Here is a 25,606-nt window from a genome sequence, read left to right as displayed (position 1 = left end):
AAGCCATCTTTAAAGCAGTGCGACAGCAAATGTTTCAGATCAGTTACTAAAGATCAGGTTTTTACACGATTTTGCTGTTTTAAGGTTAAAGCAACATACCCTTAAATGGTATACTTAATATTTCTAAGATATCCTTGTCTCGTATGGAAAAGTCCTCATAGATGTGGATGAAACATGGAACCAGGGAAAGCCACACATGATCACACAACACTAACTGAATTGTATAGTTTCAGCTGCGTAAGGTTCCAAAAAACATATTAAGTAAAAATGATGGAAGTAACTCAAAATTTGTATCAGTGATTGGGGCTGGGTTTTATTTTAAACGCTGCTATATTGGTGATACATACTGGTACAGTGTAGTAAAACTGCCTTGTGTCTGTGTTGGATCTATGAGCACTGACTCATTTATCTTGTTTGGTCTTCCTTCTAAGCCACTTCCTCACTCTGCATGGAGTGTGTTTTCTCTGCATGCTGGCTTCTGTGACAGAAGGTGAACAGGAAGGAAATGAACAGAGCATATCTGTCAAAGTTCGTGGCTGAGAAAGACACATTTCACCTTTGTGGTTGTAAATTCATCATGAAAAATACACAATTCCATAAACTTGGACATACATAAAAAGATGTATCATTTTCACATGAAAGACATTTTCACATTTCATTCAGATAAAGCCCTGACCTTAATTATAAATGTATATCAAACCACCATCACTAAAATGAACAACAAAGGATACATCTGTCATATAGATTAAATTGTCTCTGACGTTTAAGATTATTTTCATATAAATTACTGTTAATTCAGGTCGGTTTGAGGGAAGGTGTATCGCACTCTGCTGTAATCTTCATGGACCAATGAAAAGCTACTGTACGTCATGACGTCTTTATCCACTTGGATATCATTGACGCTGATGTGTAGGATGTAGCAGGACGTGGCTAGCAAGTTGCTAGTGACGTTACGACTAGCTGAAAAATACATAGAAATCCTTTTAAAGATCCGTTTCACTTCATGCCTAAGTAAGTATATCAGTCATCTGTGATATTTGTTTATATTATTGTTTATATTGTACTTGAGCGTAAACAGCTATTTGCCAGCGTAAATTGTCCAGCCGGAGCTATGTCTGGTTAGCTCGATAGCCAATATTCTGTGAAAACCAGCGACGTCGTTGTTGCTAACAGTTTTAGCTGGTTAGCAAGCCTTAGCTAGATGTAAGTCGTGACAACCAAGCTTTGATGGTGTCCCAACTCACTTATTAAGATATTTTTTCACCTTGGAACCAGTTATATTCATTAGAAATCCCATTGCAATTTAGTGTAATCTCAGAAGTGAAATAGTACACACCTAGCTAACATTAGCCTCGAGTCTTGGCTAACTTTTGTGTAAGCCATGCTGAGAATGATACGAGAAAAACGTATATAAATCGGTTTGTGCAGCTTTAACTGAAAACAGGCCAGCCACCGGTCAGCTAGGATAACAGGGTCCAGTCTTTAGATGTTGGATACATCATGGAGCAGTAGCACATGTCAGTTATCACGTTAGAAAATCAAAGAACTTCGAATCGATGGCATCAATTTTGGGCTATTCATCAATATAACTGTTTTCTTTGTGATTACACAGTCTCGAGGTATCTATTAATTTCTTAACCGTCCCCATTGTACTCCTTTAGTTTGTCCGATTATCATTTGGGTATGATAAAGTCACTGAGCTGGCAGCTGTTTTAATGTCTCCTGTTGCATTTTATTGATTGAATTTTAATTTTTTTTTTGCAGGCTGTGTCTGTCTTCTTCCTCAGACAGATCAGTACATCAAGAGCTGAATGGAAATATTTGAGGCCTTTTGTGAGTGAGGTAGGCTTCAGATATTTGTATGATATTTGTGCGTGTGGAAGCGAAAATATAAAAATTGTTTTTATTTTTGTGTTCTTTATTAACTCCACATAACAATAATAATGGGGGAAAAAACACTAAATCGAGTCAGTATTTGGTGATCCAGTATCGTAGTTGGTTATAACTTCAGCTGTGGCATCTAATCTTAGCTTTTGCACTGTGTCATGGTTCTCTGTGGATGCTTTTTTTTTCTTTTTCCAATAAACTTGTTGAGCAAGTTCTGTAAACCGATTAACACATTTTCAACATATAGTTGAAAGTTGTCAGTACACAACCCAAAATTCCATTTTCGATTTAAATCCCTCAATTAACTCTGTTTACTCATTTTATGCAAAAGCCAGTCAGTTAAAACATGGAAGGGGGTGGTGAGGGCGTACACTGTCCATCAGATCAAACCAAGGAAAAGGGGCGGATGGAGCTGCTGTGCTGGTCTGCATTCAGTACAGAATCTGGTTCGTCATGAGCTGTGATGGAGCCAGGTCCCTTCTGCAGCACAAGTTCCATCTCATTTACTTCATTCTTCCACGACATCTGCCAGATGCTTGCTTGCTGATTAATCAAAGAAAAACGGTGTTAGTCTGGTGGACTGTCTGATGTATGTTGGACTGCTGCACTGCAAAAAAAAAAATCCTTTCACTAACTTATCCAATGCTTATGAGTGCATTTTTGTCTTAAGTAATCACAAATAACTTCTGATTCAGTTAAAACTGCATTGGCACTGATTAAAACAAAGATGCCTACCAAAGCATAACTTGTTTGAAGACTCATCTAGTTACTAAAGATATTTCTTTACTCCAGCACGCGCTTGGTCTTGAATGAATTCTGCAGTATGTCCATAACCTCAGCTTAACCTCAATGAGATGCCTCCCTAATGGTGGTGTGTGTGGTGGTTACAGATGTAAAGTGCCTAAAACCTTTCTGAAGGATATGTCTGCCCACCATATCTACAATTGTATCCTTGTGCTGTAAAGTTGCCTGAAAACACTGATTTCCTGTTGTTACTCAGGAGGTTGTGGGTAGTGTACCATGGGGTACGACGTTACAAGGTTCCAGGGTGAGGTGGATGAAGACCTGCTGTGTCCTATATGTAGTGGAGTGCTAGAAGAACCGGTGCAGGTACGTCCCTATTTCAAACATCTGCTGTATACTTTTAAAATGGTTATACTCTAAAACTACAACTTCTGGTTGTATGTTTTCATTTCAGGCTCCACACTGTGAACATGCCTTCTGCAACGCCTGTATAACACAGTGGTTCGCCCAGCAGCAGATTTGTCCTGTTGACCGCACCGTAGTGACACTGGCTCACCTCCGGCCTGTGCCCCGCATCATGCGCAACATGCTGTCCAAACTTCAGATCAGCTGCGACAATGCAAGCTTCGGCTGCACAGCGACGCTGCGGTTGGACCAGCTGCAGTCGCACCTCAAGGACTGCGAGCACAACCCCAAAAGGCCTGTCAACTGTGAGGAGGGATGTGGGTGAGTGGCTGGTATTAAGTGGAAAATAGATGCTGTATTTTTATTTCTTTCTTTTACATATTTTTATTTGAGGGAAGAAAAAAAAATTCTCATTCTTACAGGCTTGAAATGCCCAAAGATGAGCTGCCCAACCATAACTGCATCAAACACTTGCGTAGCGTCGTTCAGCAGCAGCAAACTAAGATTTCAGAGCTGGAGAAAACTGTGGCAGAACACAAGCACCAGTTGGGGGAACAAGTAAGAGCTCTTTGCTGGTGTATTAAGAGGGAAAAAAAAGGAAATTCCCACTTTGTATTGTGTCCTAATAAATTGTGCCTACAAAGTCCTTTTTAAATAGATCTAATTCCTCTTAAATTTCTTTATAGTTAGGGGTCGATTTGTTAAAGGGCTTAAAACATTTGGTTACAAGTTGTTTGCGACATTGATTTTTTTTTTTTCCTGTGATGCAACACATTTTAGAGTGGCTTTGATCAGGACAAAATCTTTATTGTAAAGAGGTGTTACAGGTGTGTCAGTTTAAAGTGACCATCGCATTTTATTTAGATGTTTAATGGTGTGCTCTGTGGCTCCTGGTGAACAGAAACGAGACATTCAGCTGCTAAAAGCCTACATGAGAGCAATCCGCAGTGCAAACCCAAACCTGCAAAACCTCGAGGAGAGCATAGAGTACAACGAGATCCTGGAGTAAGTGAAGTTTCCATTCTCTTGCAAATAGAAACCAAAAAATCAACCCAATTCCTAATTTTCCTGTGTTTTTCACCTACTATCGTGAATTCAGGTGGGTGAACTCCATGCAGCCAGCCAGAGTGACCCGCTGGGGTGGCATGATCTCTACTCCCGATGCTGTGCTCCAGGCAGTCATCAAACGCTCTCTCATCGACAGCGGCTGTCCCCTCTCAATTGTGAATGACCTCATTGAGAACGCCCACGAGCGGAACTGGCCGCAGGGACTGGCCACTCTTGAGACTCGGCAGATGAACAGGCGCTACTATGAGAACTACGTTGCCAAGCGTATTCCTGGCAAGCAGGCAGTGGTGGTGATGGCCTGTGAAAATCAGCATATGGGGGAGGATATGATCCTGGAGCCCGGCCTTGTTATGATCTTTGCGCACGGAGTGGAGGAGATCTTATAACTGTACAGCGAGCTGTGCTGATCCAGAGACAAGTGGGGATGTCTTTTTTTTTTTTTTGCTCTTTCACTCTGTGAAGCGAAAGAGGGGTTTATCCTCTTTGAAGGGGAAACCTGAAAAAAAGAAAAAAAAATCTGGCTTATTTAAATTAAAACTTAGGTTCACTCCTAAGCTTGATACCTATGCCTTAAAGTAAGGACAAATACTTTATGAACCTGGCAGATATAAACATAATCCGACTGATGTCTGAGATAAAAGTTGAGATGGGATGTTTACAAGGTTTATATTTAGTGCATTATGTTATCTGATTGTTCTGCTCCTAATATAGTAATAAGCTTGAATCCCCCATTTAAAACCCTCAGTTGTATAAATGCTTGTAAATACAAATACTATATTGAATTATAAATGTTATACTTGTCACTGTAATTAGATTGTGATTCCTTTATTTCAGTTCTGTTTAGTGAGCCTGTGTTACTGCCTGGAAGGGTGTGAACTGAAGTCTTTTTCTTTATTTTCCTCGCGTGCTTGCTTTGGTATTTAGTTTTCATGTGAATATTCCACCGGACATTGTGCTTCTTAGTTTTAGATTGTTCAAACCTTACGTGCCATTTGTTTTTATTTATTGTGTTGCCTTTTCGCGAACATGCTTGAAATTGTTACCATTTTCTATATGGAAAACTGCCTTTTGGGCACATTTGAAGTTTGTTGCAGGAAGAAAGGAGGGAAAAAAAAGAAGTGATTTACGTGTTTTCTATGTTGCCTCAGTTGTACATAGAGTCTCTATGTTTGGTCCAGTTGAAGTGTTAAAGTTGAGGTTTAACATTTTGGATTTGACCCATCGAAATGGTTCCCATATGTTAGACGATCGTATGTCATGTAGACACTAACCTTGTTCCTCACAGTCGGGGAAACACCTTTTCATTGACACAAAATACCACTTGGAGATTGTACAAATATTTGTGAATTCACTCTTAAAAAGCTTTTGAGAGATCAAATGAGTTACCATTAGATAATTATTGATGTGGTAAGACACGAAACTTCAGCTGATGGTATAGAAGCCCACACAAGCCGCTTTATGCCCTTTGCTATTTTCCTTGTTTTTGTTTTGTCTGTTATGTACTGCATTGTACAGGCAAGAAAGTAATAAAATGTCATCCTAAATTTATGGATGTTTTTTTTCTTTTAAATAACTCTTAATTTATATTTATAAATCTTAACTATTGAAATAATAATAGGCAGGTTTTAACTACACCACGGGAGGTCAGCAGAGAGCTGCGTGGCGTTCCAGTTGTAGGGCACATGAGACGAATACATCGTTGAAAATCTGAGTCATCAGACTGAGAGGGCGTTGTGGAGGACATGTTAAGTGTGAAGAGGTACTGATCCGGATTATGAAACCGAAGAGAAAAGGTGAACCACCGAACTCAGACGAAGAAACGTCTGACCTGACTCACTCTCCTTTTCACCGTCTAACCCAGACACCCACATGCTCTCCCCGACTGTTCTCCTCTCCTGCCAGCTTCGTCCTCATTGTTGGAGCCTAATCCCTCACCATTGTGATCAGCGGAATGTGAAATCAAGCGCTTTACCAAATAACGTGGCTTATTGTCCACTGGCATCGTTATGTCATGTGGTTCAGGTGCGAGATGGTGTACAGCTCTCATAGACTGATGTTACACCCAGATGAAAAATTATTTTAGTGTTACCCACAATTGCTACAATTGGCACCTTTATTCAAATGTACAATCGGAATTACCACCGATTTTCACGCTATCAAAACCATTTGAGAAGAAATCACGGCTTCACATATTTGGTATTTCAAGAGGAAATAATCTAAAAATTAATTTCCAAGTCTACAGAGTTTATTAACCGGTTTACTGCTACAATAGCAGTCAGTAAGAAGTATTCACATCTCCATTGAAAATATTTTTTTCAGAAAATGCGGTTAAATATCAAGATTAGCAATAATCCGGTAGACTGATCGCTGAACGTTACCCTATGATGGATTTTACTGTTGTTGCACATCTGTAATGAACTTTTTAAAAATCAGTTCTCTGTAGGCTATCTCAATGTATACCTATGCTATTCAATGTAGTAAAGCAGTACATTTTAAAGTTCAAACGCATTTGTTGATTTTAAAGTGTGATATTTCTCTTTAAAATATAAAGTTTTGTATTTGTTTTTGTTTGGTAATCAAATAATACTCATTCCTGATTGGCTACAGATGAAATTTAGCTCCATTCTCGTTCTATATAATTGCGCGGTTCATGGCGCGTATGATGAATGTGGGATAAAAACGTTAGGTCGCGTAGCCGCTTTACGTTATAACTACGTCCCAATTTTGATATCTTATGGCGTGCTTATTACTTTATTTAAAAAAAAAACGATTGTAGCGGTGCTCTTTACTAATAAAAATATTGCTACAGAAAGGCGTTCAAGGAGTTAAGCGTCAAATCAATCTTGAAGATTACGTTAGCTAACGTTATGTTAGGATGAATGAGCTATGTTTTGACTGTAAATGTTATCTCACTAAGGTCGTCAGTAATGCAATCATTTCTAAGTAACTACAAACTAAGTCAGATTTTGGGAGTAGCTCACTTACAGTCAATTAAGCATTAGCCATTTCCGTTTGTTGCTCTATATTTACGTCATATAAACATTTAGAACACCGCTATCAGTTTGTTAAAAGCTTTGAAATCTATATGGCATCGATTACCTTGAAAATAACCTAATGGTAATTGGACTCTATAAGATTACAGCTGCGTAATTTTAACAGAAGTTCCTTTGCAACTTTACAGATGGAGTCACACGGGCCAGCAGTAGCGGCCGTGCATTGGTTAGTGAGGAGGACGCAGAGAGCGGCTGAGGCGGTGCTGGCGCTTGACAGGAGGGATCCTCTTCTCTCACTCACTCTCTGCCTCGCACTAGTTCGCGGCTTCCACTCCGGCGACCCTGCCGCCTGCGTTTGTAGTTAACGGCCACTTTGCCTCTCATCTGAAAAGAGGATTGTAACCAGTCGTGCTGCTGCAACACCGACGATCTCAAAAAACAGCGACGAGAGTCGACGAAAAGGTAAATGACTCACAAACACAGAACACGTCCGGACTCGCATTGGTTTAAGTTTCCTTGCAGCTTTGAATGTGTTTCAACAGCAGGCAAATGCCAGTCAAATACATATGTGTGTGTGTGTTTGGGGGGGGGGGGGGGACCTTTGAGGTCCCGAATCTGCGTTGTCAACAAGAGCTGGATATGAAATGCACGAGTTTGGCATGTTGTCGTGCATTAACAACAGAGTAATTCACTCAGCAAAACAACAAGCAGCAGAGCGCAGCTCCTGCATTTCAATGCGCAGGGCTGTGCTTTGTGAAACGATCACAAACACTCATCATTTCAGTTCCCTTTGCAAAGTGTTATTATTGTTAATATCAGGCTGCTCGAGTTGCCAATTTGGGAAACCCTCTGGTGAGCATTGAGGAATATTGGAGCTGCAATGCCTGAAAAGGAAGCAATTTTGGTGTCACGGGCTGGACATTAGGCTTTACTTTAAACTATCTGTACAATTTACAACTTTCTATGTCACCAATACAAGGAGCAAACAGGTTATTGCTCCCATGTGTTTGGATCTTATCTGTTTGACCCCCATCTGGGACTGTGTGTGTTGTGGGACATGGTGCTGTACTAGTGGCAACAGTAATACCTCAACCCAGACACATTTCAAACAGCCCAGAGGGTTTGCACTATTTTCATCAGTCTCCAAAAATCCTTCACGGTGTAAAGTAGATGATGGTAGGTGTTGGCGAACACTCTCTCTTCTTTGAGGTCAGCGTTTATACAAAGCTCACCCTCTTCAGTGTCTTTTGACAGTAAATGGTGAGTGTGGCTTTCAGTCAACCGGAAAAACAAAGCACTCGGTATAGATGTTTATTCAGGCTCGTGTTTCTCTGCTTTTTTCCCATGGAGTTCTCTGTCCCAGAAACACCTGTATTCCTTCTTACATTTCCAGATGTTTGTTGTGTAACGAGCAGGACATTTCAAATCTGGGTCGTCTCTGGGGGAATTCATTTGTTGTTGCTGCAAGAGGATTTTCAGGCACAGACATTCGCTTCTCCACTGAGATCAATTTTGAAATGATCCATTATTATTACATCAGGGGTATTCTTTTTTTAAAATGAGCTAGAATTGAGAATGCTTCGTGATTTGTGCCGTGGTTTGTAAATATTCGATGAGGTGAAGCTGGCATGATCTGAGAAGTTTCATCACAGCTTTTTGTTTCCAGATTATTTGACTTATCCAGTAATTTTATCCTCCAGTTCGCCTTCAGGGCTTCCATTATGTCTTCACTACAGCCTGTAGCTCATATTTACAACTGTGAATGTGATGCTACAATAGAAAGTACTACAAGACAGCGCTTGTCATAGTAGAGGAAGAGTAACTGGATGATGATTAAAAGATAGCATGTTTCTTTCTGATGGCTCCTAATCCTTGGATTACTGGTAGGGTAGTGGAAGATGTTACAAGATGGCATTTCCGATCAAATTCTCAAAAATCTTGACATTCAATTTAGTCTCATTTTCAGTTGTAGGTACATGTGTGGGCGAACCGTGGGAGACTCCCCAGTATGAGCAACGTACTAAAAACAACAGTTTTTTGCACACCCTAGTAAGCTCCTTCTGAAGTCTGGCCAGGCCTCTCCCTGAATATATCATGCTGTTCTACAAGGCTGCCTCCACAGAAAAGCTATTATATAAGTCACATTCATATCTGAAGTCAGTGATGGGCAGTCCTCACTTTGAAGCTTGGGAGCAACGAAAGCCTCGCCTACATTTTCCAAAGATTTCTGTGATTCATGTCGTGGTGAATGTCTTCTTTATTTACAATCAATATTCATTGTGTCCAGTTTCTCTAGTGTTTCTCTTATGTGGAGCTCGTACTATGTAAACCTCTCAATTCCTCAGATGTCCTCATACAGTTATAGAGAAGTTAATAGAGCATACTCAGCTGTGACCACGCAATTATAACAGACTTTGTCTTTTCTTTATGGATTACACAACTGACATATTCTCGAGTAAATTCAGCATAATTATAATTAAAAAATCCACTTATCCAGGACCCTATTTAATATGATTTAGTAAATCAAATCAGTTATATAAATGGGGCAATATTACATTTGGTGGTATTTCTGCAAAATAAAGTAAACAAAGATGTTAAACTCGGCTAAAGTTGTGGGTTCTTGGAGCTCCACGCTCACATAGATACACAGAAGTTCCTTTTTCACAGATTGTTCTAGCTTCTAGCTTAACCTTCAAAGTGAGCAAACAAACCATGTATAGTAAGGGAGTATTGCATTTTTCATACAATCAGTCACATTAGTGTCTGCGTACAGATGCAGTTTGAAGCATGTTGTCTGGTTTTGAAGGCCTGTGACATGTTAGAAGGTTAAGCTGAAGGGGAAAGACTCACAGCTAATGGCTGGGCACCCCCTTCCTGAGCTGGCTGCCTTCCTTTCTGCCTGTAGAGCCTCCTACACATTAGTCACCCGTGGCAGCGCATTGACAGAGATCAGCTGATGGAGGGAAACACTTTCCATAGCAACCAAACATGTCGGTCCTTCCCCTCCGTTAATCTGATGCAATCTGAAAACACCACATTGAGGAGAATTGTTGTAGTTTCAAAAGAAAAACAAATGCCTACGATTTTATGTGGACTTCACTCTCTCTCACACACACACGTACATAAAAAACCCCAAAACAAGTCTTTTCCAACCACAGTATGACAAAGTCAGTGACTTACTCTCTGCAAGTGTTGCAAAACAGCAGATTTCCTTGACACAAGGCGTGGGCGTTATAACAGCCTGCACAAACATTAGCCCTCATGGAAGAAAGGTCATCCCCAACTTTACCTTGAAATGATTCTTTTCGAGGGCGAGAGAGAGCGTTCTTATGGTTGTTTACATCAAGTCTCAAATAGTTTCACTGCATTTTGTACTACTACTTTTTGTAAATCGGTTGCTTCAGTGTTTCCAAACAAGACATGATGTTTTTTCCCAAATTCATTGGGTGTAGATGTTGCTTTTATGAGCCGTTGCTGTATCACTTAAACACTTTGATTGTTCTGCACTCCTACTTAAAGAACCACTCATGATGCTGTAGCTTTAGTGTAATGTCCGCTCAGAATATGTGCTTTATTCAGCAACATTTAGTTTAAACAAAATTGTAGCTCAGTGGAGCGAACCAAAGTAAAACATGGTGAATGGTGCACGCATTTCAATCTTTCATATGTCTACACTACAGAGACGTAAATGTTTCCATAAAGGAACATAAACAGTTCCCTCATAAAACAGTTGCCATTTAACCTTAGTCCAGCAGTGTGACCCCACTGAAAGCTGACTTTGTCACACATCTAGTCTATAGCTAGTCATTTTAAGCTTCCGGCCTTTACAGAACTTCTTGAAATATTCATGCTTGCATCACATCGTTAAGATGGAGTTAGTTAATGCCTTTTTCAGAAGTCCATTTTGTTTGTGAGTGTATACAAATAGCTCTGGATATATCACGCTATGCATTTCTCCTCTGAGTACATGAAATGCATCTTCCTGTTCTCTGTGCCCCGACTGGTCCTGATTCCCTCTGCATTGTGCATGCAAATCATTATCTAATCAGGAAGTGAGGAATCGGATTACTCAGATAGGCTCAAGATTACCAGACAATAATTACGATGGTGATGATGCTCAGCTGGTAAGCAGACTAAATAGACATGATAGTGCTCTCGATATAAACTTCCCTGGAGATTATGAAAGCAGGAACAGAAAAACAACATCAAGAAGTTTCTAAAAAAAAAAGAAAAAAAGGAGGCGCACAAATAAACTTAAGAATCTATTTTTAGTTTATTTATAATACAATGTTTGAAAATGGAGTCTGGAGAATATTTCCAGGATAAACTGTTTGAGGCTGTCTTGTGATCAGTAGCAGGTGGCTTTTCATGATTCCTTCATGTGTCACTTTGCTGTCGATACAGGCTTGGCCCCTCTGATTGGCCGCATAAACAGAACTGCTAGGCAACGCTGCTGACCTTTTGAGGGAATTAAGTGAGGACAGCGTGAACCTTTGAGAGTCCAAAGAGACCAAATGGAACCGAATCACATGTGGAGAGTTGATGTTATTTCAGATTGTTTCATTTATTTCTCTCAGTATGTTCTTTGTCCCTCGAGTACTCTGATTGTTTGTTCAGTGCGGGCAGCTGTCACTGATCACCGCACCAGCTGCACTTGAAGGTGTGATAAAACCGGTGCACAAAAGTGTGGGCAACACTTTTGCATTGAGGGTCTTTTTCTGCCCTGACTGAAAACCATCATTCAGTCTTATTTGCTTTCATTTTTTGGTTAGTGATATGATGGTCTTGAAACTGAACAGCACGTCAGCTTTATAGTCTGCTGCTCTTGTTATCTCAGGTTCATTTCACAGCATTTATCCTATTATACTTGAATTCTTTGCTCTTGGACTCTTTTTTGCACTGTTACATTGTTATCTGGCAAATTAGCAGCATTTATAATGAATTTTTTACAGTATTTTCAGAAAAACAGATTAGTTTTACCATTTTCTTCAGCCTTTTGTGAGTTTATTGTTCTAGATCTGTCTTTCACTTTTCTTTCATCCCTCCATTGTCTCCCTCCTTCCATTTCAAACTATGGTAAAACAAACTGTTAAGGGACTCAGTTTGCCACCTGCAGCCACCATAAGCTGCAAGTCTTATTGCATATGGTATTATTACCTCGACATAGTGTTAAAACCTAGAAGAATGTATAATTCCATCCTAAATTATTACATGGTGCCGATTAAACGCAAATATTAGCCTCTATATGCTCTTTATATCAGAAGAGGAATGCATCAGTCAGTCAGAGAAGTATGTTATGCACCCTCATGTCCATTATCACATATTTCTTCGCAAACGATTGATTTTTTTTATATCCTATTAAATGTTTTACTAACGTGCATCTAAGACATAGATGCATAAACAGGATGACAGCCTTCATTTGTCCATTAACTCTTTTCTTTCTTCAATGATTCATGCTTCATGCTTTCAACTGCGCAAACATGTCAGGTCATTGTTTTGTTGGACTTGGATATCTTGTTTACTTTCAGCCTTGTGTGACATTTATGTCTCTTCATTTTCATATATGGGGGAGGCCCCTTGACAAGCCAGCTTGGTTTTTGTAACCTTTACAGAATGTTTAATTGTTTCTCTGCATTACGACACATCACGCCACTCCTTGGTGCTAACTAAACAGATCAATCTTCATAGTGGTTGTTTCTTAAAGTTAATATGGGCTAGTGAGTAGATGGAAGCAGATTTTGGGTGCAGGGAATCCCCAAGAGTCGAAGTGTCTTGAGAGACTGACATAAATTCTGTCAGACCCAGTTTCAGTTGGATAATCATGTGTTCTGAGCATAGTTCAGCGGCATGAGTGTATGATATTTTTCATATTTGGAAGTGAAGCTGCATTTTTAAAACGATAATGTGTCATCACACATGGAAAAAAATAATAACTGTAATGATAAAAGAGGTCTTAACACATGCACAGCTCTACTTATTCTTGTTTCTGCCTCACACGTGCTTCGGTTGTTGGTTCTCTGTGCCTACAATTATGGATTTCTACAGTGCAAGATGGAAGATGATATCTTTTGCTCGCAGCCAGGCTTTTATGTTTTACAAAGAAGCAGGCTACCGTGCACCCACCTTCTCTTTTCACTCCGTCTACGTCTCACTGTTTCTCTCGCCTGTATTTACACAGAGAGGCAGTTAGTGCAGAAGCAGGCACCATGTCCACCCCCACAAACCCAGAGGTGAAGGAACTGAACCCTGTCGACTTTATCCAGCTTCAGCAGTACATTGAATGTGAGTACAGACAGGCAAGCGGGCGGGCAGGCAGCTTTTGCAGCGCTTAACATCCCTCCCCACACACACTTCCACCCACTCACACTCATTTACACTTGCTCATAGTTTCTCATATCTAGAAGAGGCAGCAGTAGTCTACCACATTTTTTTTTTTTTTACATACACGTATTATGTTGTATCATAGACAAAATACTTTTTTTGTTGGTAGTATTCAATCAAATGCTCAAATGGGTTTTCAGAAATGTTGACTAAAAATGTTCACAAAAAAAATTGAAATTAGTGAACTTCCCCCTTTTTAGAGCTGTGTGTGTACCCCTGTGTGACTTGTGCTTTTTTACTTGCAGACTGCAGCTTGAAGGTGAAAGATGTGCTAAAAGAATTTGATGCTGATGGAAGACTGGCCCAGCATCGACACGGAGAGGTAATAGGACGGTGTTTCCCTCTGTCCACAGTCACGTTCTCTCCTCCGCAAGTGACTCACAGCGACTTTAGCTACAAGGCACATAACTGCGTGACATTATACCTCTCAGCACAGCTGTTTGGTGTGAAATGGGACGATGATTCATGTATATTGGGCAGTTATAAATTTTCCTTGTGCTGCTTAATTAGATTCTAACCTATCGATCATGTTGACTGAGATGTTGCACTTGTAAGAGGCTGCAAATGTAAATTACCTCCTTAGATTTGCCCACGCAGCAAGGCCTTGCTAAACAGTGACCTAGCTGTGCAGTGTAAGCACAAATGTGATTGAAAAAAGATCTTTCCAATACTGCACATCAGTGCCTGACACTGCCAACTAATCTGTGCTAGAAGCTAGTGCGGTCATTGTTAATGGATTATTTGGCTACGTTCAGATATATCGGGAGAAAAGCATGAATACACCAATAAATTATCAGTGAATATTGGCTGAAATACACGGAGCGATTAAGTTATTGGTTGTACGTAGTTTATGGGTTCAGTATAGTGAGGTAGTTCCTTTGGTCACTCTCTGACTTTGTTTTCCATTTCTTTTTGTGACCTAGCTGCCTTTATGTGACTTTGAGTATTGCTGGAGCATCTCTGCAGGGTATCAGACAGGGAAATGGAATAATATCAACTTGAAATGGGTTTGTGGCTCACCGTTATCAAGGGAATACTGCGTGCTAGCCATGCAGCATACTGTCATGTGATTCCAGTCCTTTTCTTCAAGCTAAACAGATGGACTGGAAACTTGAATAAGGAGCTAGTTTTTTCTTCTTCGCTGTTGTTGTTTTGTGGCTCAGTCGTATTAAAAACCATGCAAAAGCTTACATTTTTTTTAGACATATTTTCCCATATGAATCACGGATTAAATATATCTGGTCAGTATCTTAGGCTCTTGAAAGCCTTTTAGCTGCCACCGCATATACACTAAAGCTCAGAGATCTTTTTTTATTCTGAGCAAACAACAACAAATGTGAGATTTTCAAATGAACAGTCATATAATTGTCATCTTCCTTTGCTTAAGAGGAGAGGTCTTAGAAAAATGCAGACGTTAACAAGCACACGGCAAACGGAAAGTGCAGCTATCTTATTTTACATTTCATAAAACCACTGAAAACAAAATATGCCTCTCCCATTCATTTTTTTTCCCAGTGCATCGATGAGGAAGGCTTTGGCTTGTTCCTGAAGACTTATTTAGAAGTTGAGGACTTCCCTGTGGATCTCTGCCAGAGACTCTTCCGTTCCTTCCAAAACTCTGAACCCTCCCAGGAAGACAGCACTAGTGAGATTATTTATACACCATGAATTTACACAACTCACTGCCTTCACTTTAGCAGGCCCTTATCAATTTACGCTATGGCCTTTACGGGGTACATTAATTTATCACTGGATGCCCATTCAGCACTGTTTATGCAGATAGTATCCAAAGCTTTTTCCTTTCTCTCTTTTCTTTCCTGTAGAGGAGGTCTTCCTCAAGGATGTTTCATGTTACTTCTCTCTGCTGGAAGATGGCCAGCCCAGAGACAAACTAGAATGTGAGTCTTTGTTTCTTTTCTGCCCATAAGTATGAGTAGCGGTGTTGTCATTCCACTTTCATTTCCTTTCTCTGTTTAGTTGCTTTCAGGCTTTATGACAGAGATGGCAATGGAGTCCTCGACAGCTCTGTAAGTTGTTGTAAAAATCTTTTACAGTAGAACTATTACTTCTATAGCTCACCAGCCAGAAAACAAAAAAATTGCTTTTTGGTTGCATTTTTTTTTTTTTTTTTAAAAACAGGAAGTCGATCGGATTATCGCTCAGATGATGCATGCTGCAGAATATCTTGACTGGGATGTGTCAGAGCTCAAGCCAGTAAGTCCCAGAATGCCCTTCTGTGAAGTGTAACCTTCACACAAACATAAAACTCTTTCAGCCATGGCAGTAAATGTATCTCAAGATACATGTATTTGTTTGCACAAGATATCCCTCATGTTGTTGAACTCATTACACTGGCAATACTTATTGATGAAATGATAATCTGAACTGCAAGTAAAATGTACAGATTCCACATCTGACAAGTTTTAGACTACATTTGACACTTTACACATTGTAAGTGATAGAAAGGTGTGTGATAATTGAATCTAATTTCGTCAGGTTCTGAAGGACATGATGAAAGCAATCGATGCTGACAGCAGTGGCACAGTGTCTCTGGATGAGTGGGTAGAAGGAGGCATGAACAACGTTCCCCTGCTCGTCTTGCTGGGTTTGAAGGTGCTTTAAAAGCTACTTGTTTCTTTTTTCATGAAGCAGAGCTCAAACGTATTTCATTTTTACAGCAGGTGTCTCACCAAGTTGTAACTGCTCTTGCGTAACCCTGGCCTTGTGTGCCACTCCTCTGTCCTTTGCCTCCTCCTCCTCCCTGTCTCTGAGGGCCTTTATGCCGACTCAGTGTTACAGGGTGTGGTAATGTCATCCCCCCCTCATGCAAGCTCTGCACCATCATAATGCTCTCGTGTTTTTCCACTTACTCTGCACCATCTAAGTGCTTGCATAAAATATCCATTTTTAGTGCTAATGCGCTATATTGGACTAAAGAAATTAATCATTTTAATGTAGGTTTTATTCATAAAAATGGTAGTCTTATACAAAGTACAGATCAGATTTGCGTTATGAGCCTATTAATGCATTACCCAGAATGTAAAAGCAACTTACAGCTGGTTTGATAGCTCACTGTGGCGATCTAAAAACCACAAACCAGATTCTGCTGCTGGGTTTGGCCTCTGCAACAATGCTGGGGACTTCCCCTCAGGCTATTTCTAACCACCAATGGACATTTGAAGCCTGGGGTACATGAATTCAGCCCTCTCACAGTTGATGTATGCCGCCTATTATGCCTCATGCAGCAAATTTAACGTTTTAATCTTGTGTTGGTAAAGATTATGGTCAATGCTGGTTTGAACATCCATGATGTTGTTCAGTTTGCTATGATGGGCAGAGTCACCATTTACTGCTCACCGTGCAGTCTCATTAAGGCACCATTAGTCATGAGTGGGTGTGAAAAAAGCAGCTGAAATGCGGTCCCTGACCACAGTACATTTATGGACATTTTCAGTTAGTGCATTCAAAATTCAACAAGGGAGGAGAAAAACTTCTTGTTTTTCTTGTCTTTTAAACATTGATTTTTCTGTTCAAAATGCAGATTTGTTTGATCAATAATAAAGCTCATAACCCATGATGTTCTTTCCTGTCTTGCATTGCCATCAACAATCGCTCCTTGAACGATCAGATGACCCAAACGGACGGGCAGCACCTTTGGAGGATGAAAAATTTTAATAAGCCCGTGTACTGCAACGTGTGTCATAGCATGCTGCTGGGTTTGAGGAAGCAAGGGCTGTGTTGCACCTGTGAGTACCTGAACCCACCAGAGGAGGGCGACACTGCAGTGACATTTCAAACAATGCATACTGTCACATTTAAAAATTTCCCAATTGTAAACCTTTTTGGTTTAATTATAACTCTACTGCCAGCTTTTTATTTGACATTGTGATTTCTACTTAAGATTCATATGACAACTGAATTATGTGCAGGCTGTAAATACACAGTCCACGGACGCTGTGCTAACAGGAACCCAGCTCCTTGTACCAGGACGTATGTGAAGTCAAAGAAAGAAACAGGGGTATGTTAGTGTCTCCATGACAACCTTTACATTAACATACATAGTCAGTGCTTGTATTTATCCTTTACCTTAATGCTTGTACGTGTGGACTTGCTTCCCACTTCACAGATTCCAGCGCATGACTGGGTGAGTGGGAACTGTGATTCTAGGAAGTGTGATAGATGCCAAAAGAAGATCAAGAGTCTCCAAGGCTTAACAGGAAAACACTGTGTGTGGTGCCACGCGATGGTGAGGAAGCATCCAAGTGTTCGACTGTTTTTTTTTTTTTTAGAACTCAAAGGATTTAAAAGTGTTACACTCTTATCTTTCAAACTAAAATATTTGTTTCTCAAATAACTGAATAACATTGTTTTAACTAGTTCACTGAGGTTAAATCGTACATTGACTTATTGTGGGAGTAGACCCTTTGACCTCACTCAAAAATTGTGTGATCTAAGGCTGTAAATGGACCAAATTCAAACTTTCTCACTTGTATGCACAGGAGCACGGCTGACCAAACCCCAGTAGAGCACAGTCACTTATCTGCTTGTGGCTGGTTATTACAAAAGAGTCGTGACTTGTTACGATCTACATTTAGTCATCCTAGACAATAGGACTGGTGAATTGTTTAAATCCCATGTAACTTCATGACCACGGACAGGTTAAGTAAAAACATCATCTGGTTGTAAGGTGCCTGGCTGTGGTTGGGCTATATTAGGCTGCAAGTGAACATCTTGTCCTAGAAATTGATGTGTTTGAAGTAGAAAAATGGGCAAGCATATTTTACAGATTGTGTTGGCTTGTCAGCAGGGTCATAGCATCTCCTCAACTGCAGTTCTTGTGGGATGTTCCCCCAGTCTGCAGTGGTCAGACTTGAACCTACCAAAAGGGGTCCAAGGAAGTAAAAATGGTGAACCCGCAATCCAGTAGCAGAGCTACTGCTGCAAATTGTTGAATAAGATGTTGCTATTTTCAATAGAAAAGTGTCAGAACGCACCATGCACCGTGTCCTGCGACACTGCAAAAATTGTTCAACAATAGTTTGAGGAAAATAGCTGTGAGTTTGAGGTGTTGATTTGGCCTCCAAATGCTCCACATTTCAATCCAATCGTGCATCTGCGGAATCTGCTGGGCAAATGGGTCCGATCCACAGAGGCCTCACCTGACAACTTGCGGTCCTTCAAGGATCTGCTACTGACAGCTTGGTGCCACATACCACAGGATGCCATCAGAGGCGAAATGGAGTCCGTGCTTTGATGCGTCAGGGCTGTTTTGGTGGTGAAAAAGGGGACCCTCTCAATATTATATAGGTTGTCACAATGTTATAGCTGACTGGTGTAAACTGAGCAATAAGGAGATTTGGTTAAATTGCTACGGTCTCTCTTATCACTGTAACCATCTAACAAAGAAATCTTTTTTTTTTATATATATCTTTTAAAAGATAAAAAAAAAATTCTGTCAGTCTTGACTGCTTTAAGAGCTTATGTAATGTGTCACCTACCTGTGTTAACCAGCTTCATGATGAATGTGCAGACAAGGAGCCAAGAGAGTGTACCTGTGGGCCACTCAGAGACCATATCCTCCCTCCGTGGGCAATATATCCTGTTATAAAGGTACAGAATTATCTTCCGGCACATCTCAAGAACATGTACAGTACAAACAGCACCTGTCACACCAACGCAGAACATAACGTCAGCCAGTGCTGCTTCTTGTTGTTGGTACAAACCTTCATATTTCTTTTGCATTTTGACAGACAAATAGTGGAGCTACTTTGTTTCTTGTCCTCAAAAGGCAGTAGAAACTATTACATTTTTCATAGTTAATTTACTCCATGCTTTTTCTTTGTCTCCAAAGGAGAGACCAAACAATGTGAAGAATGGCTCCTCTGGGTCAACAGATGACAGCGAGCTCAACATTACTCCTGATGGACAAGTGCTTCAGGTTGTTTTTTTTTTTTGTCTGTTTGTTGTTGTTTTTTTTGCTCACATTGCAGAATAATGAGAGCTTGAAAGTTTGCAAAAAAAGTTATTAGAAGTTATTACATTTGCGTTTCACCTGTGTAATTCTAATGACTATCCTATGTTTATACATGAACAGATCATCCCTGTGCCAAATACCCACCCCCTTCTAGTGTTTGTCAACCCTAAAAGTGGCGGCAAGCAGGGAGAAAGGTGAGCCCAGACAGAAATTGGTCAGGGGAAAAAAAGATATTTTGTGATGGTGTACATTGTTAAGCTTGAGTTGGTGTATTTCAGAGTCCTGCGTAAATTCCAGTATTTGCTGAATCCACGGCAGGTTTACAACCTCTCAAATGGTGGCCCTGGACCAGGGTAAGGTATTTCAGACCACATGCTGAATACTTGAGCTCTGTTCCTTACCTTGCTGTTATAGTTCTCACAGCCATCATCTTTTTTCAGATTGAGTTTCTTCAGAAATCTGCAGGACTACAGAATCTTAGTGTGCGGTGGAGATGGCACAGTTGGCTGGATTCTGGACGCGATAGGTGAGCTTATTAGGCTAACCTCCGGAGTAGGCATGTGTGGAAATCATTCATACACTTCTATTCATTGATTTTTTTTTACCACTGTCCATTTCTTTCAATCAGACAAAGCCAATCTACTGGTGCGGCCACCTGTCGCTGTGCTTCCTCTGGGCACAGGAAATGACCTTGCACGATGTCTGCGTTGGGGAGGAGGTGAGAAATTAATGAGACTCTTCAGTTTTGCTTCGTGAAAATACTGAGAGGGTTGCACCTCTCTAAATATGCTTCAGCACAAACATTAGTTCTCCAAATTGCTTTCTGTAACGTCTGTGCACATGGAGGGCCTCAGTTACGTTGCTCTCCTCATCTCTATTACAGGTTATGATGGTGAAGGCCTGAATCGTATTCTTAAAGACATCGAGGGGAGCTCTCAGGTGCTGATGGACCGCTGGACTGTGCAGGTTATCACAGATGAGAATGAGGAGGAGGGTGACCCAGTGCCATATGAAATCATCAACAACTACTTCTCTATTGGAGTCGTGAGTTTCGCAGAAATATGTCACACAAGAGGAAGTGTTCTGTTTTCTGGTTGTTTTTTTTGGGTGGGGGGGGGGGGGGTGCAAGTTGTAGTATGCTGTTTTGCTCATTGCTGTATTGTGTCGCATTGATAGGATGCTTCCATTGCTCACCGGTTTCACACAATGAGGGAAAAACATCCTCAGAAATTCAACAGCAGGTATGCACTTTTTCTGGAACATATGAGGAACAGCAGAAGTAGACAAACAGGCAGGAACTAGATTATCCTATTCATCACATGAATATATATATATGTTTGTGTGTGTATATATACACACATATGGGGGACATCATTTCAGTTTAACTTCTATTTTTCCTGTTCCCTTTTACTTGCCTTTTTAAAAGCTGAAAAAAAGATAAATGCAGGTGGCGACAGCAGATGTCTGTGGCAGCGAGTGTCTGTACATGCCTCTATCTCTTTCAGGAAAAAATGTTCTTTGAATGTGAAGTGACAGTTAAACCTAAAAGACACTTTTTTTGTAACTGCAGAATGAAGAACAAGTTGTGGTATTTTGAATTTGCCACCTCAGAAACCATCTCGGCTTCCTGCAAGAAGCTGAACGAAGGTTTGACAATAGAGGTGAGAACAGAGTATCAGCAGCACCAGAACAGCAAATGTGTATTTTAGCTTTGAAAAAAACTACTAAAGATATGTTTCCACTGACAGTATGCTGATGCTCTGCTCTCTCTCTCTCTCTCTCTCTCTCTCTCTCTCTCTCTCTCTGTGTCTTGCTGTACTCTCTCCAGTGCTGTGGCACTCCTCTGGATCTCAGTGGCCTGTCTCTGGAGGGGGTGGCCATCCTTAACATTCCCAGCATGCATGGTGGCTCAAATCTGTGGGGTGACACCAAAAAAGTTGACACAAAAGGACTGACAAGTCAGGAAGAGCCTGAGGTGATCGTCAACCCTGAGATCTTGAAAGTGACTTCCCAAGGTACTCTGTCATTGACCTCAACTTCACTTTACAGTGATGTTAAACCGAGTTGCATTATGTGACTAGTTTGTGACAGTTCTCCTTAGCTCTACAGAGCCCATTAGCTAATAGTTTTTTTTAGCAAAGTCTAAATCCAGATTTTCTGTTGCAGCTGTTATCAGTTAAAAAGCTGATAAGTCGATCATACATTACCTGTTAAGCACCAACCCACGTATTGACTAAATCAAACTAGCTGGAATCATGTACTGCAGCATGGATTTTTCCAAAACAGGTCCACCAGATATTTTACCTGCTAGTTCCCTACTACTCTCTCCAGACAGTCTCTGAGTAAGCTGGTACATCTTTGGAACATTGATGGCAAGGGCACGAGTATGCTGATAAGATTGACGGCCTCGTACTCTTTTCTGCAGGTGTGGATGCGGCTTTCCTGCCATTTGTCAGTGTTGTAGATACATATAAAATGTGGTGAGCATATCACCTAAAGACAGTCACTATTGTGGACAAGTAAGGAACATCATACAGTGTCCTTTATTTACTGCAAACCTGTTGTGTGCAGAGTAACTAATTCTTCATACATTTTTCGTGTAACAACTAAACATTTGGTAACTAAAGAGAAACATTTTTCTCTGAGTTCTCAAAATGCAACATGGCAGTAACAACACTATTAACTCTAAAGAAATTTGTGGAATTGAAACATCATCAAATGATTAAAACATCTTAACCAATCTTGGAATGTGTGTTGTGTTTCATATGCATTTTCTGCACAAGCATTATTGTAGTGCTCAAGATTGTCGTAGCTCTTCAGCTACCAGATTACAAATGAATGTGAATGTTGCTTTTGTCTCCTGGATGTGTCACTGGATGACTATTCAATCAATGCAGTGTTAAGAGGGCAGTTTACTTCCAGTGAAATAAAACTGGCACCCATGTTTTGAAGACAGAAACCTGCACGTACTGATTGTTTCTGACCAGTAGAGGGCAGTAGAAACCACCTGTAAACACAACATCAACCCATTTATTTAGTGCGTTCCGATTTGACTATTCACAGGTCTGCAGATACTAAACACACATTTGGTGGAAGTTTAGCCCGATTTTGTTCTCACTAGGAAGGTATTCAAGATAAACTTATAAATCTTTGACCGGGTCCTCAAGCTAGAAGACAGCTTCTGCTGGAAGCAACATTTCCAGACAAGAAATCCATCCAAGAAGGCCACAATTGTTATTCCTTGCTAATATGTAAATATGGATCAAAGCCACTTCACAAGATTTACACTTTGATTTGTCAGTTTAAAGACACAAACATATAATCCAGCAGATTTGTCAAATGCTCCTCTTGTACACAGTTATTTTGTTATATTAAATGACATCACCTCTGAGACCGTAAATACGATGCGTTGTCTCAGGCTAAATTATGTTTCATGTCGGTGCTCATGTGTTCTTGTCAGATCTCAGTGACCGTCGATTAGAGGTGGTCGGTCTGGAAGGCGCCATGGAGATGGGACAGATATACACTGGCCTCAAGAGTGCTGTGCGGCTCGCAAAGACTTCGCAGATCACCATCAGGTCAGAAACATGTTCAGACATAACAAGCACGGCCTTTCGGGCCTGATGATCCCCAGTTGACTTGGAACAAGAACAATCGATGGCTGATGCTTTCCACAAAAACAGACATTTACATGTACCTTTTTAGCATTTTAAACACGTGAGGAGTTTAACGCCTTGTTTGCCCCCCTGTGCTTTACAACAGGACTACGAAAGCTTTACCAATGCAGATAGATGGGGAGCCGTGGATGCAGCCCCCCTGCACGGTAAATACAGCGCAGTCACAGAAACAGCACAGCAGCTTTAGCAAAGGAATGACTTCAATGTCTTATTCTGGTTATACTGTTAACTCATAAGTTGTTTTGTCCTTTTTTTTTTTTCTTTTCTTTTCAGATTCATATCACACACAAGAATCAAGCCTGTATGTTGATGGCTCCTCAGGCCAAAGGCCAAGGTTTTTTCACCTCCAAATAAAACAAACAGATTTGATGCATGTGTTTATTGTTTATGGAGGACTGACAATTTTTTTAATGAAAATTTAGTTTGAACGTGTATGTTGTAGAACGTTGACATCACACAAAGTTTTCACAACACACAACCAAAGCATGACATTAAGTCAGCACGATCTTTAAGGTAAAATATGTTTGTGTTGTGGCAAAATGATTTTGTCCAAATTTTCTCAGTGTTTTTATCAATACTCTTATCAGGTTAAAGTTAATAGAATATCATGCTAAAAGAAGAATATCTAGCTTCATGTGCCTTGATGATATGTTCCTTATAGTTGTGGTTAGGTAAAAGACATACAGGCCGCTGTGCACTACACACTTTGAGCATAAACCACGTAGTATTGTGTTGCTATGGCTGTATATACGTTCTAAAAGCCAGATATATCTTCAGGTCATTTCAGAGCAAAGAGAGAAGTAAAGGAAAAACTACATTTCAAATTTAGGCTAATGTCATTAGGCTTTTCTCGTTTATTTCAAAGGATACTTGAAAGTGTGTTGGGGAGCAGAAAAAGGACTGAGGCAGGGGTCAAACTGTTCCTTTGTGTGACTGTGTTTGCGAAAGTCTTTCTATCTTTATGTGGACCAATTTTGGTTTGCGTGTGCATGTGTTTGAGGGGTACAAAAGGTACCAGAGAGGATAAAAGAGCTACTCTTCCGAGAGCAGAAAAATGAGAAATGTAAACTGAACTTTCAATGAGTTGGATTTGAAACTATTGACTCAGACCGCTTTTATTGTATGTAATCTTTACTGTAAATGCTTTATCGGTAATATCATTGAAATATATCTTGAGGATGTAAATGCAGTATGCCTGAAATAACTCAGTATGTAAAGATTTTAATAAATCATCTGGATTTCAGTTTTTGTTGTGCTTTTTGAAGGTAGATAACAGATAATGGCTTTGCCAGCATTTTGTTTTTATGGCTTCCACTTTGACCTGGTCCACTGCCACATACATGTCTGCTCAGCTTCTTATTTTACAACCTAATCATTGTTATAAAAAAATATTGGAAATCAGTGCAGTGTTGTCTTTCAATACTTCTGATTGACAAAAACTCTAAACAGACTTGAGAGGTTTATCTACTGCAACAAACACTGCCTTCAAATACTGTCAGACAAATTATGACTGCAGACGTGGGGGGAAACGAGCAGCCTTGGGCTGAAAGGTTTTAAACAAATGTTTGAATATTGCAAAAATTCGGCCACTCAAGTGTCAAGTGAGAAGCCTTTTCCATGGTTTAAATATTTTAAACATAAAAATGTCTGAAGGTCAAAGACATTGTACACAAACTCCTGAACTTTGAAGTATTTCATTTGAAAATTAAAGGATCTGAAATGAAGCAGATACACATAGTAGCCTTTTAGTGTTGACATGATTTCCGATGGTTTAAACGTCCAAGTGAATGTGATTATACCCATGCTAGCCAGATTCTTTCATTGGTAGCCCAAGAACAAGCAGGAGAAATATTTTATTAAACAAAGTATTTATTAGTGGTCACATGTAAAGTATATTGCAGCGCTGGACTCGGAGTGCCAGAGCTCCCGCAGGAAATCCGTCAGGCCGAGCCCCGATATCCGGAAGCCTTTCATATTTATATTCAGCTTTATCTCACAAAGGTTGTACCCACACTTGACAGAGTATAATTGGCCAGTTTTTAGTGGCCTGAACAGGCCAACCACTGTCCTCGTTGTGTTCTTTGGATGTGATAAACAGTGTGTGTGTGTATGTGAGTGCTGTTTTAGGCGTGTACCCGATGTACAGACCTATCTACTCCAAAAGAGATGTTTTGTCTTACCCAGTTGTTTTGTCTTGCTATGTCATCCTAAAGTCTGACTGTTTAAGGTCATCTATTGCGCAGTATGAGCAGAGCGGAAAAGTACCAGCTAGGAACATAGGTTATTTAGTAAAATAGAGAATATGAATACATAATGTCTAAGAACAAAGCCAATTATAACACCCATATGAGTGGCACATAATATTACACAGCATTGATTACAGTCCAGCACTTCAGTTCTTTTGCAGTGTCATAAAGTAGTGATGTATGTTTAAATGTATGTTCAAAAAGCTAATACAAAGTAATGATATTGGAGCT

At 40.2% G+C, this 25,606-nt stretch overlaps 2 protein-coding genes across 3 annotated transcripts; both read left to right on the top strand.

The window, feature by feature from the left end:
- Window positions 1-885: 885 nt before the first annotated feature.
- On the top strand, window positions 886-5,222 carry rnf41 (ring finger protein 41). 2 transcript variants are annotated; one of them, XM_072367241.1, is made up of 7 exons: window positions 886-1,011; window positions 1,765-1,833; window positions 2,888-2,997; window positions 3,086-3,357; window positions 3,459-3,594; window positions 3,938-4,041; window positions 4,136-5,222. In XM_072367241.1, the coding sequence occupies exons 3-7, from the start codon at window positions 2,908-2,910 to the stop codon at window positions 4,488-4,490; spliced, it is 957 nt and encodes a 318-aa protein (XP_072223342.1). In that variant the 5' UTR covers window positions 886-1,011; window positions 1,765-1,833; window positions 2,888-2,907; the 3' UTR covers window positions 4,491-5,222. The 2 variants fall into 2 exon arrangements, with proteins under 2 accessions (XP_072223342.1, XP_072223341.1); XM_072367240.1 differs by having other exon boundaries at window positions 1,765-1,842.
- Window positions 5,223-7,372: 2,150 nt separating this feature from the next.
- Window positions 7,373-24,372, top strand: dgkaa (diacylglycerol kinase, alpha a). The gene is made up of 24 exons (XM_072366881.1): window positions 7,373-7,559; window positions 13,276-13,379; window positions 13,724-13,800; window positions 14,994-15,123; window positions 15,302-15,376; window positions 15,456-15,505; window positions 15,618-15,692; window positions 15,975-16,091; window positions 17,107-17,224; window positions 17,408-17,496; window positions 17,605-17,724; window positions 18,990-19,088; window positions 19,330-19,416; window positions 19,573-19,646; window positions 19,731-19,805; window positions 19,893-19,978; window positions 20,081-20,170; window positions 20,336-20,496; window positions 20,629-20,693; window positions 21,023-21,113; window positions 21,281-21,467; window positions 22,913-23,030; window positions 23,215-23,275; window positions 23,403-24,372. Exons 2-24 carry the CDS (start codon window positions 13,304-13,306, stop codon window positions 23,481-23,483), a joined length of 2,202 nt encoding a protein of 733 aa, XP_072222982.1. The 5' UTR covers window positions 7,373-7,559; window positions 13,276-13,303; the 3' UTR covers window positions 23,484-24,372.
- Window positions 24,373-25,606: the final 1,234 nt, after the last annotated feature.

Source organism: Leuresthes tenuis, unplaced genomic scaffold (assembly GCF_036924035.1).
Source record: "Leuresthes tenuis unplaced genomic scaffold, fLeuTen1.0.hap1 SCAF_16, whole genome shotgun sequence".
Classification (NCBI taxonomy): Eukaryota; Metazoa; Chordata; class Actinopteri; order Atheriniformes; family Atherinopsidae; genus Leuresthes; species Leuresthes tenuis.
This window is presented reverse-complemented; position numbering and strand designations above follow the sequence as displayed.